Consider the following 15,800-nt stretch of genomic DNA (forward strand, 5'->3'; position numbering starts at 1 on the left):
CGCTCGCCACTAACGTCGCTAAGCAACTCGTATTGTTGCAGACGGGCTTTGGCAGCCGGGCAGCGTACTCGCCGGGTCGAGCAACTCGTGTTGTTGCCGATCGGTGCCGTAAATAGTCTGGTATTGCTATTGGCACGGGGTTTCTTTTTTATTTGGGATCGGTTTCTGTTCTTGCTGATGCGGATAAACTCGTGCTACGGCGCTTGGCCTCTACGAACATTGCAGTTCAAGGGGGCTGTCCCGCGCGGCTGGGAATTCGGTGCTCTCCTTTGTTCGCGTTGGCCAGGGCAGCATGCGGCTCCAAGACTTTCCGAAGTTAGGTCGCTGTGCTATACCTGGCCACGGGCATTTGTGTTTTAGCCTAAGGTAAAAGCTAACACGTTTGAAAAATAACAATGTTGGCGAGCCTGCCCAATTGCAGCCCTGCATCGTTTCAATATTACAAGAAAGGACAGGGTGGCGCATTTGACATTTCATTGCGCCCGCAAATCGAAGCGATTAGGCATCGTTAGCAAAAGCAGCTACAAAGAACTTTGCCTCTTCGAATAGTCACCAACAAATTCATTGTCCGGGGTGACGCGAGTCAGCTTGGTATGTGGACATCCGTGTTCACATTAAGCGGAGTCGTGGAACTATTTTCACAATAACTTCGCAAGCCGAGCCAGTGCGATGCACGTGACTCACGGCAGAAAAGACACCTTTGTCTCTGCCTTTTTCTTTTTTTTTCTCTGGGTCCTTGAGCACCCAGGGATGGGTCGAGTGTCCTCAGTTGGACGGCTCGACCTTGCTCGGAATTTCCGAGGTTTCTTGGGGAAAGAAACGGGAGAGGGGGCAGAGCGCAGGTTGCATTCCAGTACCAGGCGGGTGTGAGTCATGGCGCGGCCCACGAGGAGGACAACAATGCCGGGGCAGCGTCATCATTCGCCGGGGCAACGTCATCATCGCCGGGGCTGCCAGTCCCCCTGCCGGCCCGAAAGACTTTTTCACTTCCGCTGTGACCAAGATGGCGTCAGGTGTCCTCCCGCTGCCTGGTTCCGTCTCCAACCCTGGGAACCTGGAGCTGGGGACTTGCTGCCATTCATGGACTTTGTATGTCATTCCCCGACACACTTCGCCGTCTCGGCGACCCTGCTGCTGCCCCAATCTGCGGATTCCCGTCCCGATGCCTGGAGCCCGCCTGCAAGCCACATGCACTGTAGGTGGGCGCTCGTGCCGACGCCAACGACGGGGCGCGTCGTCAGGGTACGCTCCGGCGTCGTCAATCCTGGACTTCGGCCAAGACTAAGTCCTGTCCCTGCGCCATGGTGAGCCACGGACTTCAGCGCCGGGAGCGTCCCCGAAGATTTTTTCATTTGTCAACCCTAGCATGTGGGGGTCGGTACCGGACGCGGTAGTTTTTTTTTTCGGTTTCGTTTTTTTTATTTTGTTTTTGAGAGCCGGTAGGCCGTTTTATTTTTTTGGCCTACCTTAGCCTTGAGAAGGGGGGAGTGTGGGAACCATGGGGTTCCCTCTATCCCTATCCAGGCCTAGCTTCGAGCGGGCCGTGGGAGCCGTCGTCACCAATGGCGTCGGCCTCCCGGATACAAGGAACCACGAGGCCGAATTCCCCGAAGGGGCCGGTTCTCCCTTGCCCATTTGGGTGAACGCGCCTTCGGCACACCCTTGAGAGTTATAATGGACGCGACTGTTAGTGGCCTCCCCGGGCGCGTCCATTCTCCGAGGCTACATAAGCTGGCCCCGAAGGTGGGCCAGGGGCTCTCGTCGGCGGAGGCCCTGGCTTTACGGAGCTCGGTTTTTCTTTGTGGGCCTCCGACTTCCCGTGAATCTGTCTAATGCGGCAGCGCGGGAAACCGACCGGGTGATACTGGCAATTGAGCCAGCGCCCAGACTTTTCTTGTTTAAGAGCGAAGCGTGCTGACATTGCAGTCAATAAACACGTCTTTATCCGAACCCGAGGAACCTTCTTTGTGTTTCTAAGTGGTACACCCTCAAAGAGGAAACTCCCACACGCTCACAAGAAGAAAAAAAATACCTATATCCGGCTTCTCATGCCATGAATACCATCCCTTTGTAAACAGCGTCTGGCTATAAAGATTGGGAGTGCATTACACGACTTGCCTAATATGGCCCCACCAGGTTGATTTCGTGATGACCAAAGTTTGTAAAACCTTGGGATTCCTCAGTTTTGCTGCTAGAAACTTCAATACAGACAACCTAGAGTTTTTTTTATAAAATTAATGGCAGGTCAGTTTTAGAATATGCATGTGTTGTTGGGACCGCCTACAGTGTGTGGCAAGGTAAAACTAGAAAGACTCCAAAAAGTTAGCCACTTGTTTGGTCACTGTCGATTTCAGCACGAAACACAAAAAGTATATGTTAGAATGGGAGTTGCTCGAAACTTACAGAAGACGACTTTGAAGTTTTTCTTCACCGCGTTTTCCATTCGACAGTTGGCATACAAAAGTACAGGTTCATAACGCGACCCCACTATTAGTCCCACCGTGCTCACTATGATATAATAATTAAGAAAAAATAATAATAATTATTATTATTATAATATATAATAATAATGATGATGAAAGGTATAATAATTTCCTTCTAAAACAAATATTGTGGGTGTCCTTTTTTCGAAGAACTATTTATGTCCGAAATCTATTTTCTCGTGCTGTGGTTAGTGTGCTATCAAACGATTAATTTTTCGTATGTTAGATTAAACCTCGCTCAATTTATTTTGCAAATTAAGTTATGTTTCGATGCACACTTTATATGTTGTTCGTATAGCATTTGTTTTTTCTGTGTGTGAATGACTACTTTGACATAGTGCAGGGGTCTAAGTGAAATTGTATGCTTTTTTCTATGTATATCCCCCGAATGTAAAGCCTGTTTAGGCGTTATGGGCGTTTCATATTTAAAATAAGTAAGTAAATAAATAAACACTTCATTTGGCTGCATTCCGAGAAAACGATCACCCTATGGCGGGTTTATTGCTTCCGGTTTCTTATCGGAGTGAACTTTCCTGGCAGCAGACAAGTACCGCCCCCCCCCCCCCCCCCCTCTCCTCACCTTTCGGTAACCGAGGCCCATAACGCACGCGCATACTCCCGTCCTTCTAGAAGAGAGATAAAGCGAGAGCTGCGCGCCTCAGCCATGAGGTACTGAACCGCTGCCGGAAAGATGCACTCTGATAGGAACCCGAAACCTAAAACTACATACAAATTTGTCGTTATTTTTAACTCCGTAAAATGCTGTGCGTGCCTTATAGCTTTCTAAAAATTTTTAATCTTTTTTAAATGCACAGCAAGTGTTTAATTAAAAGCACACCCTTAAATTTCCTAGTTAAGCAAATTTAGTAACAATTGGTAATAAACTGCTTATGCGCATTATAATGTTATAAGGCCCATTGGCAGAAACTAATATGACATTAACATTTTTCTCTGAGATGCATACGTTCTCCAGGAACGATTTTGCCCCGCGTTTTGAAAAACACCCCCTCTATGCCGTGACTGAAGGAAACAAAGCCCGCTTCGCCATGGCCTTCGAAAATGCCCTATCCCCGACACAAAGAGAAGCTGTTGGAGATTCCTTTTGTTGGAGATTTGGCACGTACAGAGAATGCGAGGCTGTGGCAACCGGTCTGCAGGGACACCGCCCAATCGCTACCGGGCCGGGTTGCCATACCAATAAGGGGAGCTTAGGGAAAGCCAACTTAAACAGGCCGTCCCACACAGACCTCCGCTATGACCCATAACCGAGGAGCCTAAATGGGCCCAAAACGCCGGAGTTTTTGTTTGCTTGAACTTCGTTAGAGTTTCTCCAGTTTTGAAAGTTTTATCTTTTATAACTAGGCGAAAGTTCGTCGAAGTGTTCTCTTGTACGCTTTTGATGGCGAACATAAACACACTTCTAATGGCGAATTCGCGTGGTCAATCTCCGGCAACTTTTTTTGCCGGACGCCCGGCAACAGCGTTCGCGTGGTCGGGATCCGGCGGGCGCGCATCGTTCGGGTGGCGGTTCATCGGCAAGCGCCGGCAACTTTCCGGCGCTTTTTTCGCCCGAGCTCCAAACGACCGGGCCAGCGGGCGACCAGTCGATATCCGGTGGCGTCGGTGTCGTCACATCCGAATTTGTCGAGGAGAAAACGAAACTGATCTCAAGTCACTCGGAATGCAATGCTTAAGCCAACGCGAATCGTTGAGCGAGCCATCGCGCCACCGCGTCCATGACCGCGTGACCGCGTCACACCGAGGGCAAAATGGAGGACATGGAAGTAGATGACCGCTTGCCATTTCCCCCTTTTTCCATCGTAGACGAGCACGCCATCGCCAGTTTGTTGTTTATATACCCTGAGTCGGATCGGAGCGGCAGGGACGACATAGAGGAGGATATTCTTCTGTTTCAAACAGCTTTTTGTTTGATGTTTTCGGTTCCCGAGCCGAGGCCAAAAATCGAGGGCTACATCGAGACCGTCGTCTCCAGGTACAGCGACGAGGAGGTATGTTATAAAGTAGTGCGAGTTCTAGGGGCACGTTGCTAACAAATATCTTTTCACCGTAGTTCCGACGGAACTTCAGGCTTCACAGGAGTACCTGCGAGAAATTGATTGCCGACTTCGCGGCATCAACTGCATACCCTGACAGGTCAACTCACGGAGGAACACCGCAGAAGACGCCTGAGCATCACATTCTCGTCTTCCTATGGTAAGTCCTAATACTGTGCATCTTTTCCGATCAAGCTAATCCCCAAACCAGGAATGCAGCAGGGGGTGCCACTCTTACGGAAATTGATTAATTAGCAATGCCACTTGTAGATAAGTTATATGCTGTGTGCGAAAGCGACCTCGCTGCCGTTCTACAGCGATGACGTCCCCACTGTTGCGAGCCTTATGCCGGGATACTGCAATTAGCGAATTGGGGACGTAGCTTTTGCTGTTTGCCAAGTTATACTGAAGCAAAGTTTAGTTCCCTGAATTAGATTATTTTTGCATGTTGTTGAATCGGTGTACTTAACAAAAACACTCACTGTTGTACAGTATGAAGAATATTGATCTGTATTCTGTGCGTTTCCTTGTCAGGTATGCTGGCAACAAAACGTCCATCCGAGATGTAGCTGGACGCTTTGGAGTGAGTGAGAGCACGTGCCACGCTATGATAACACGAGTGATGACGCATCTATGCCAGATCGCCTACAGGGTTATCAGATTTCCATCTGACCTCGACAAGCTCTCCAGCGATTTTGAGCAGGTATGGTTCCTTCGTCTTCACGGATCAAAGATATTTGCTCAGATGACCTCGATTGGGGCTTTCCCCCAGGTTGTCCTGGTTAGGCAGGGCAAAAGTGACACTTTGTTGTCCATGGTACTGCAGGTGGACGAAAGATGTACATGCAGGGCCAGAATTTTACAGAGCATGGCACTGGCGTTTGAACCGCATCAGCACGCTACCTATCAGTGCTGGCTCAAATGCATGGGCATCGCCTGCACATGCGGGTGTGCCGTCCAAGGGGGCCTCCTTTTTTGTGTTACCGTATGCTCAAGCGAAGTTCCTGTTCCCGTACATTTTTTAATGTGAAATATTCTTAGCCTAGTTCCTCAGGCATCGTGAGGCCCAAAAAACGAATGCAACCGAAAGTCTAACTGCTGATTGGTCAATGAGTAGAGGAGTATAGCCATATCCACCCACCTGCGCAGTTACTGTCGATGCTGATTGGCCCCGTGCACTGGACAAGCCCACGTGCGAGTCACGAACGCACAGAACATAGGGCTCGTGCTGTAGCTCTTGGGGGGGATTGGTGGCCGAGTGGGCTAACGCACACCAGCTCGGAGCACAAGGAGCGAAAGCTCGCGCTGCAGAACCCCCGACCCTGGTTTCAATCTCCACCCCTGCCCATTGCGATCTGGATGAGCATCGTACCGGCGTGTGGTCATGGACCACCACTGCGTGATGCACGTTTAAGGCCCCAGGCTAACGGTGTTACTGCACTGGCTAGATTCCTTATCTACAGCTGGGAGACTCGTCGCCTGTTGAGGCAGACCAAGTTCTAGGCTGTATAAGCATACACACTACCCAATGTTTTGCTGTAGCTTTGACTTTGCTTGGACCTCAAGTGAAACGAAGTATTATTTGGCGCCAAACGCAGCTGCATCAGTTGGAGTAATGCACCCAGATGTTTCACGTCAAACACTGATGAAGAACGCCGCCAACGCAGGCATCTGCCCGCTAAAGTCAGATGCGCGGCCCAATGACTCGCAGTACCAGCCGACGACCAAAAGCAGCGATGGCTTGAGCCACTGCACGGAGGTTGACGCATTTCAATGAAGAGAGACAAACCAAATGCATAAGCTGTGTCTTTAACAAAGAGCAAAGCCTCAAGGTTGAAAAGAAATGTATTGCAAATTGTCCCACAATTGTGTTGCTATGTGAAACGTTCTGGTTTAGCACTAGTGGCACTAATGATGCTTAACAATAAGGAAACAGTTAGCGTTAGGCCTAAACTTAAGCACTGCATCACAATAGTACTACTAGCGCTAAACCAGGACGTTTCATGTAGCAACACAATTGCGGGGCAATTTGCAATAATTTTTTTAATGTCGAAACAACCCAAAGAGGAAGCTCCGAATACAGCAGCAGACCCTCAATTGACCACCACTGTTTGCAGTGAGCTAATAACAAGCGACTGCCATTTTCTTTGAAATTGTGGTTATATGTTATGTTTCCTCTTTCAGGTCTCTGGCATGCCTGGAGTCATCGGATGTATCGACGGGTCATACATTCCCATCCGGTGCCCTGCAGACAAGATAAGGAGCACATACATCAACAGGCATGATATACTGTCCATCACGGTCCAAGGCATCTGTGACCACAAGAGACGCTTATTAGACGTGTCGGTAGGGTGCCCGAGCAAGATTCATGACGGGAGAGTTTTTAAGCTTTCGACTGTTTCCAAGCGCATCCCAACTCTTTGTAAAGGAGCAAAGTACCATCTCCTTGGGGACGCTGCATATCCATGCAGGGAGTACCTTGTTCCACCATACAAGGACTATGGGAACCTCAGTCCCAAGCAGCATGCCTTCAACACGAAACTGAGCTCGACACGAGTGCTCATTGAGAACGCCTTTGGCATTCTTAAGAACAGGTTTAGGCAGCTGAAGGTCCTGGAGTTCATTTCTGTGGAAAGAATGTGCCAGTTTACCATGTCGTGCTGCGTTATCCACAATCTGTGTATTGACGGAGATGACCTCATGGACCCAGGGGCTCCCGAGCCAACCAAGCGCACAACTCCCTACGAAGACGAGGACGAGGTGGAGGCTGCGCTACGAGTCTTGGGGGAGAAGAAGCGCAGCGCACTCGTGAGGATGGTTTGCTGAAAAGGCAAACCGTCCTCACTTTATGCCTTGATCTCCCTCTTCCAGCAACTGAGTTAATGTGAGAAAAGCAGAAACTTTGGGACTTTTATTTTGTCTAGATTGGGCTATGTTCATGCTATGGGTGCAAAGTGCTGATCTTTCCTAACATATGCAAATGTAAGCACAACCAAACTACTGACATTTGCACCGAGACTTGCATATGTTGTGAAAGATTGGCACATTGCATCCGTAGTGCAAACATAGCCTTGCACTACACTACTCGTCAAGTGGTACTTCGGCTTCTCCTAATAGCCTTCGCAGCAGATTTGCGGTGGTCTTGTTGAGTTGCACAAGTTCTTTGTGTCTTCTCTCTCGCTGTTCTTCTTGTCGTTGTTCCCTGGCATCCCTGTTAGCGTTCATTTCATCCATTTTCTTAAAGAACTGAGCCAGCTCAGCCATCCTGGCACGGCTTGGCTGCAGGGATCGGGGTCGCTGCTCCCGCTCTGCACTCCTCCCATTGGTGATCGTTGCAGCCACACTCCCGCTGGTGCTTGTTGCAGCCGCACTCCCGTTGGTGCTCGTTGCAGCCGCACTCCTGCTGGCACTCTGCGAGGCTGCTCTCCTTAGGTTCGATTGAGATGTTCCTCCGTCATCTGGAGTGATTTCTGGCTGCAGGTTTTCCCGTGCTTCCTCGGCAGGAAGCTTTCTCCAGACCTCCTCAACATTCCATATAATCTGTGTCTGCACACTGTCGTCCACCGACCTTATTTGCTCAAGCTCCTGTTCAAAGGGCACAGGCCTCCTTGTGGCCCCTGATGTCCTGTTATTATCAATGGCTTTTTTTTTCCGTTTCATAACGGTTCTGACACGCGCCTCACACTGTTCGGCGGTTTTGATTGTGCTCATAATGGTTTGGAGCTCATGTGCAATGGCAGAATACATCTTTTTTTGGTTAGCAAACCTCTTGAAGGGGCCTATTTCATTTTTAAATCTAACATACATATCCATCAGGAGCCTCGTTTGCCCATCAGTCCACTTGCAACCTGGAATAATTTTGTAGGGTTAGTACAAATGTAGTAGAAATTTATGTTTTGCACCTTTTTATGAATTATATGTTTAGCTGGGTCTTTAGGCAATTCCTCCCATGTATCTTGTGTACAAAGTTGAACAATAAAAAATGGTGTCTAATACACAAGGAACTAGAAGTGTGCTGCTACAGCAAATACAGTCGCTACCAAACGAGTCTACAGCCACAGCGATGAAATCGTCACGTGTGGTGCCTCGAATACGTCCGGAGAGAGTGACCGGGCTGTCCTTACCGTTCAATTTCCGGGATGTACACTGCGCGACCTGTTAGCTCACACACGACGTTGGTGCTTTTTTTCCCATTTTTACTTCGAAGTGGTATTAGTGGGCACCAAATTTACCGCTTACGTTGCTGCCACAAATGAGCCTTCTCACGACACCAATAGTTTTTTATGACACCCTTACGAATCCGACAGAAAAACAGCAAAAACCGGTGATTGCTTGTTCACACTAACAGTGTTGCCCTCTGTACAAGACACCTTTTTGCGGATGCTTCTGTGTGCAAAGGCTGGCGCGTAATGTAGTGAGATGTCCACATTAGAATGAACAATGTATTCCCACTAATATGCGCATATATTTTATTGACCATTTCTGGATCTTGCTTGTGCACGCGTTTTCCACACCCACAGGTGCATGGAAAACGGGAGTCCTTTCGACGAAGATGTTTCCCGTCTTCGTCACCCTCATTGAGGGAAACTGACGAAAGGATATCCTGTGTTGTAAAGATTCTCTATGTGTTTGCATAACTGCGGCAACACATATCGTCCTTTGACGGTCCCACTATGATTTGCTTGTTGCGCCAATTTCTTTTTGTGCCAAATGTAAACTGAACCGAACAATTGGTCCTTGATGAGGGAAAACCAGATGTCCATCAAGGAAACTTCAGCAGCCCAGACGAATGCAAAACAAAACAATATGGCGGTGCTGTTTGCTCCACTATTCAGATGAAGTGACTACAGGACTCCAGAAAAGCACATGGCAACAGCAAACATATTTTGTTTCAACTTATGTCCAGACGCAGCCAATGCTACGAGCGCTAGCATGTGGCCTTGAACAGTGCTAGCACTGCACAATTGTGCGTTCTTGGCAGGGACGCTGAAAGTCTGGAGCTCGCTCTTGTAGCATCATCTGCGTGTGGACATAGACAAAGCAGAGTGGCAGCGAACGGCTTTAAGGAGGTCTGGTAGCAGAAGCATCGCAATGAGGGACACTGTAACAACTGTTATAAGCTGAAACGAAGTATAACCATGGCAGCGACCTCCAGATACAGTGCTTTGGATTCAGATTCACAGGCCGGAAGTTCCGATGTCAATGTTGCCAAAAGAAACTGCGATACGGCTAATTTTGACGAGCGCCGTTCATAATTTTTGTTTGGACGCACCTTGGTGCAATTTCATTCTTATTTATACTTTTGTATCTGTTTGGCGCACTAAACATCCTTAGGCGCAATCGACACTGCAGTTCCATTCCTGTTATTGGCTAACGCTACAATCTCATTCACTGCGTAGTGACAAGATGCTCAGGGCTTGCCATGCTCTACAATTCTCCAGCTATCATTTGCTATAGAGGTAAAGTAGTACACTTTACGGGTACTCAAAACAAATTTATGAGCAATTGTAGGTACCTTTGTTCTGAGGCTCACCAGCAGGAATGCCCATTGGTTCACTACAGATTTCTGAAAAAAAAACAAAAAACACAATCACTTTTACATTTGGTCGCAAGCGCCTTTTGTATTGATTAGAATTAGTGGTTTGGGAGCCCTCCATAGAACATACTCATGCCCTACGGGAGCTTGACGACTTGCACAAGCACAGGCCTGACACAAAGTTAACGCTTCCAGAACTTCGCGAACCGCAAATTTACCAACTCGACAGGTATCTACTCCAAAACGACAGGACCAGATCCTTGCTTACCAGAATTATCGCTGACTTGTGATGAGGTGCCCTGCATAGCTTGCGACTCAGCTAGGACTGCAAAGAAAATGAACATTATTTTCCAGTATTGTGTGAATAGTGCTTTTTCGAACTGAATCAAATAGCAGATACACCGAATCGAATATGAATTGAATAATTTTCAAATAGATAGTACACTGTTTATAAAGTATAATGCTCATTATGAGTCATTGGAAACCGTTGTAATAATGCAGGGCTAGCTAGGTGAAAATAACTAGAATTGAGAGCTGCAAAAAAAAAAAAAAGAGAAAAAGTAAAATGTGTAAGTTTGACAACTACAGCAGCATCTTGGTGTCGCAAAATGAGGAAGCAGCACAACAATCACGTGAACAAAGCCACATTTAAGACACGTGTGAAACAGGGAAAACCAACGTCAGGGTGCTGAATGTGAGCTCAAGTTATATCACAGAAAGCTACGTAAACAGCTTTGTAACAAAACAAAATTCTACTTTGAATCAGATTCCTTCCCAGAAGCCACATGGGGGCAGAAGCAGTTTAAGATTGATTCAAAGCGTGCGAGAAATATAATAATATTCATTATCAAACGTCCTCAGGGCGGCTCGCAAGGCTAGGCAGATAGGTTGGATTCCACACGCATGAGCGTCTGCTAGCAAGCCAGTTTCGTGAGAATGTGTGCAGTTGACCCTAGATGTAGCAGCAGACGGGTAAAACAACGTCGCGGGACTGGAGACAAACTGGTATTGCTGGTGAGTGGGGAGCCTACATGGACATTTTTGATAGAAAGGCGTAGTGACATTTTATGACATGTATGACAGGCAGGTAAGCGCCTATGGAGAGAAATTCGCGGCGCTGAACCGTTGCAAACCTGGTTCCGACTATTCGGAAATTATTCGCGAAATATTCCAAACTTCGAGAAACAACTGTTCGCCATTCGAAAATCACGAATTGCGTCTTCCGCCATTTCACACATTACATTTTACACTGGGTTTCAGGTAGTGCTCAGGCTTTTCACGCACCTTTTGAGCGTGAATGCGATTCTTAAAATTACCTTGTTTCTCCTGTGATTTGAAGGCCTAGCAGAGACTGAAATCAAAAATAAATACTCACCTCTAGCTTGGTGGTTCGTGAGGTTCTTGAGGACCTCATAGGCCTCAGCCGTCACAGTTATTGCTTCGCTTCCCGCAGTAGCCATGGCCATGCTTCGATATGAAGAAAGTCACAGTGCTGAAAATTGTGTTCTTTGCACGTAGCGTGGGTATGATAGCACTTCGTTGGACCAGCACAGCCAAGGAGCCCAAGAAGCACAGCACAACTGGCACAGCGAGGTTGTGCCTACACGAATGGACACTCCCATTCTATTTGCTCAGTGAAACTTGCGAGAGTTTAGGAGGTAACTTGCGCCGCCTAGGCAAGACAAGAGAAAATGGAAGGGAGCGCCACTTGCGGGTAGCAGCGGCAGTAAACCGCCACCTTCTGGCGCTCTGCGTTCGGGTGGTGAGGGTCACGTGGTACGCCGCCGGCATGAGTTCGGTTGCCGGTGCCACCGGCGCGGTCTTGCCGGCGATTGACCACGCGAATTCGCTATAAGGAACAAGGTTATATCGTCCAGGAAAGCGACGTAATATGTTCGGTGTCACCATTTTATAACATCTTTGATTAGTGTTTATACAGAGGATGCCCGTAAGATGTCAACGCATCCTAAATGTGTTCGGTTTTTTTACCGCACCGACTGGCAGAGCCGTCTGAGTGTCGCGGAAGTCATATATGGGTTGATTTTTTTTCGGGATTTGTACCATTGTTATGTATGTTGAAACTTAATAATTATTGGAATAATCAGTCATATTAGAAAATAATTTCTAGCTTCTTGTGCACGCCGCTCTGCAACCGCATTTTATGTAAAGTGTAAATTATATAGCTGTGGTGGCGCGTCCGTACCGAATAATATATCGAATTTGATATGACCTTTATAATGTTGTATGGATATACCAGTCTTAAAGCGGGTCACATTTAAAGGTTCCTAATGACCTGATCCCGAAATTCAATACTGGCTAATTACTGCCCAATTCCCCCCCCCCCCCCCCCCCCAATAAATGTAGAAGAAATTTTACGATTGTAGTTTACCAATGAACCTTGTAAATCGTAAGAAAACCTCTCACCTTAGTAACTATTCTGGCGACTCCTCCGTAACATCCGTCTTTTTCTCTGTCTTTATCTTTACATACACCACCTCGTTTGTTAGCTTCCAGAAAGCGGGAGTGAATGTCGTTTGTGTGCAGCACAGTAATATTGAAGCCTTTTTCAGAACTACACTGGGCGCTACCCCAGACCAGCACGAAAATAACAGTACAAATATTTTTCATGGCTTCGAGAAAACGACGCAACTGAATTCCCTCGAATGTTTGTGAGCTCGCCAGCGGAATATTATATACACTTCCTGGAATTTCAAACACAGGTGCATAAAAAGACAACTGGATTGGCTCGAATGAGACTCACCTTGTCGTTACGTCATTGTTTGAAAAATAAGAACCGTAGCCTGAAAAGGTCAGAGGATCAAAATTTGTTTGGGCAAAATTGTTTTATATATATGGTTCGATCATTGTGATGTTATCCTATATAGTTACATAAAAAAACGAGTCATTTAGAAAACTTGTACATAATATTTAAGGAAGCGAATATAGTCATTATGATTTCCGGCAGTCAAATATCGTAGACTACCAGTGTGCACATAATTCATACTTGTTTTTTTTATCATACAGAATTTCAATAATTATGTGTTAGAGCAATTTTTCAGCTACAAGTGTTACCGTCTGCAAAAAAAGAAAAAAAAAGAACTTAAACGGGATGTTAAGATTCATATTTTCGGAAAACGTTCGAGCAATAAATAATTTTAAAGAACAAAAAATAAACAATGCATACCGCAATGGATTTTTCCTGGAACGCACTTGTCCTGCAAGGTAACTTCCGACTCTTGTTATTTACAAGAGAGCAGAGGTCAACAACCCCTAAGCGCGTTTATACGAAAAAACAAACGCAGTTCCTCAAGACCAGAGGGAAAAGTAAAAGTAATAAAGATCAACACAGAAAAAAGCAGTTGCAATAAAAATACTATTACTATGGACGTGGACTTTAGAAGTGCAGTGCTTTAATGTCTGTTATCACTTAGAACACAAATTATTTCTGCAACAAATCGTTATGTTCGGAAAGCGAAAAAAAAAAAGCTTCAATATTGCATGATAATACATGATTTGCTTCAACAATTTGTTTTGCACATGCATATTCCGAGATCTGGTTGTGGATTCTGGAGCAAAATGTGATATGGTACGTTCCACTAAGGGAAGAAATGTGCGAGCCATGGCGGGTGGCATGCGTTTGCAAGAATCGATTGAAGGCACTATCAAAATTATTGGTTCGTATTCACATAAATTTTGCCCGTCATTGTACTAAGCGTATTCAATTAAGAGAACCTATTTTCATTTCATTCGTTTTTTTTTTTATTTTTTGCTCACGAGGCCTGAGGATTTTACAGAAAATTGAGTGTCTTTATGCATACACAACTATAGAGGAATGACATAAAACAGGCACCTAATTATAGGGTACTGCACAGAAATGTTACGCTCACAATGAGGGTTAACTTTAACAAATGGCAATATTATTTTAGTAGTATGACGAAGGTAAATACAGAAAACCATATGTGTAAATATTACTGCTATTCATTGAGGTGTGAGGCTTAGAGCGAGAGCTAGCGCTGCTTCGCGTTAAAAACTTACTGATGACGCCATTTAAAGTATATTTCACGACCAGTCAGCCGCTCTTACAACGGACAGCATTGTGCTGTCCCGCGTTGTTCTAATCACTACAGCGTGATAAAGGTTCAAGACACCAGATTAGTAGTAGTTATGCACTGCCTGAGTTCTCTGACTACAGTAGTGAATGGGTCTTACCAAATATTAAATTCAGAGTAACCGCTATAAGCATTATACAAATGAAATCTTTGTTTTACTGAAATAAATTATACAACCGTGGCTGTTTCTTAAAGTTGTTACAAAAAAAAAAAACATGTCTAAAGTTTATGATTTTTAGCTCGCTATCGTCAATCATATGTTTGAATATTTCTGGTGAACCACGCACATCAACAATTAGACAAAAATCAAACGGCAAGGTACTGTATAGTCATGTAAAGAAAATATTAAGCAGACAATTTTAGAAAATATTATAAAACCAAATTCAGGACAACAGCAGATAAGAATGTAACCCTTGTTTGTCGATATATTATTTGAATAAAAAATTCGCGAGCAAAAATGTAAAACGTGACTTAATTCTCTCTCCAAGGTTCTGGTAGAAAGAAGAAGGGGAAAACAAAAGGTTTCGTGCGTCCAGTAGTTCCCGAAATTAATATTGACAAATTAGCTCAACGCTCTTATAGTTATATCAGCTCCTGAAAAGTAAATATTTATTCAAAGTGACTAAGATAGCACTCTGACAGAACTGCACGCGATAACGGTGCAGGCGAAAAAAAACTCCATGGTCAGCACACTACATGTCGAAAAACCAAGGCGTCAAATATTTTACTGAAAAGGTGCAATCGCCAAAAGTAAAGCGTCAAAACGGCAAAATGACGCTGAAAAATGCTCCCATGCAGTAGTGTAAGAAGCCATCACGTAGATATGCTCATTGCTTTTGTTTTAAATATTGTGCCTCAAAACAGAATCGTCATTCAATTATATAAATACGTTGGACTACATAATAATATTATGTTTCGCATTACATTGTGACAGGAAACTTGCAGCAACCGAACCCAAGCCCGAAGCTGAAAACAGTATCAGAACCATTGTTTTTGACCAACCTGGAACAAAATAAAAACGGAAATATAACATTTAACGTATAACCCGAAACAAAAAAAAAAAAAAAAAACAATCTCATACGGCAGCTACCGGTTCTTTAAGAAATGCATGTAGACCGGCATAATTAAATTTGAGCCGAGATCGTTTTTGACAGTGGCGGCGCGTGGTCAATTTTAACATGCGCGGCCGCGGCGTCAGAAGTGAAGTATTGCTAAATAAGCGGCAGTGACGTGGAGCCAAGTTCGTAAAGTTTGAATATGAGACCGGAATGAGAGACCGTATCAAATGCTTTGTTCAAGTCGAGAAAGATTATGTCGACTTGGTTGGGTGTTGTTGACTATCCACCTTTTGCAAGATCCGACTGAGCGTGCGCTAAACCCTAACGGCAGTTTTCGGAACCATCGTGGTTGGCCTCTGCTGCAGACCGAAGGTTGCAGACGAACGAGCGCCGAACGAAGTTTCTCTCTCAAACCTAATGCCAACGTCGTGTGCCACATATAATTGTTCTTCCCGTGCCACTCCTGGCACCAAGCAGGGTTTTTTTTTCGTTTCCCGTCGGTAAAACATGACAGGCAACGCCGAGAAGCTTGGATAAGGGCTGTGAAGCGTCAGTGGGAA

General features: G+C 45.7%; 2 protein-coding genes across 3 annotated transcripts in view; one reads left to right on the forward strand and one right to left on the reverse strand.

The window, feature by feature from the left end:
• LOC8028427 (protein 5NUC) overlaps positions 1 to 12,701 on the reverse strand; it is a 71,479-nt gene extending 58,778 nt beyond the window's left edge. The window contains exon 1 of the mRNA XM_040216987.1: positions 12,498 to 12,701. Coding sequence (XP_040072921.1) covers positions 12,498 to 12,701 — 204 coding nt within the window. The remainder of the gene's footprint in view (positions 1 to 12,497) is intronic.
• On the forward strand, positions 4,308 to 7,548 carry LOC115332262 (putative nuclease HARBI1). Of its 2 annotated transcripts, none has more exons than XM_040216988.2 (4): positions 4,308 to 4,492; positions 4,555 to 4,697; positions 5,072 to 5,240; positions 6,722 to 7,548. In XM_040216988.2, exons 1-4 carry the CDS (start codon positions 4,415 to 4,417, stop codon positions 7,361 to 7,363), a joined length of 1,032 nt encoding a protein of 343 aa, XP_040072922.1. In that variant the 5' UTR covers positions 4,308 to 4,414; the 3' UTR covers positions 7,364 to 7,548. The 2 variants fall into 2 exon arrangements, with proteins under 2 accessions (XP_040072922.1, XP_042147945.1); XM_042292011.1 differs by having other exon boundaries at positions 4,421 to 4,492; positions 4,638 to 4,697.
• Positions 12,702 to 15,800: the final 3,099 nt, after the last annotated feature.

Source organism: Ixodes scapularis, unplaced genomic scaffold (genome assembly GCF_016920785.2).
Source record: "Ixodes scapularis isolate PalLabHiFi unplaced genomic scaffold, ASM1692078v2 PGA_scaffold2__306_contigs__length_199485367, whole genome shotgun sequence".
In the NCBI taxonomy this organism is placed as follows: Eukaryota; Metazoa; Arthropoda; class Arachnida; order Ixodida; family Ixodidae; genus Ixodes; species Ixodes scapularis.

Excerpts from the sequence above, each read along its gene's own strand:
- LOC115332262 (XM_040216988.2), top strand. The coding sequence starts at position 4,415 with ATGTTTTCGGTTCCCGAGCCGAGGCCAAAAATCGAGGGCTACATCGAG. Across the intron at positions 4,698-5,071 it reads CACATTCTCGTCTTCCTATG|GTATGCTGGCAACAAAACGT; the intron begins GTAAGTCCTAAT and ends TTTCCTTGTCAG. Across the intron at positions 5,241-6,721 it reads TCTCCAGCGATTTTGAGCAG|GTCTCTGGCATGCCTGGAGT; the intron begins GTATGGTTCCTT and ends TTCCTCTTTCAG.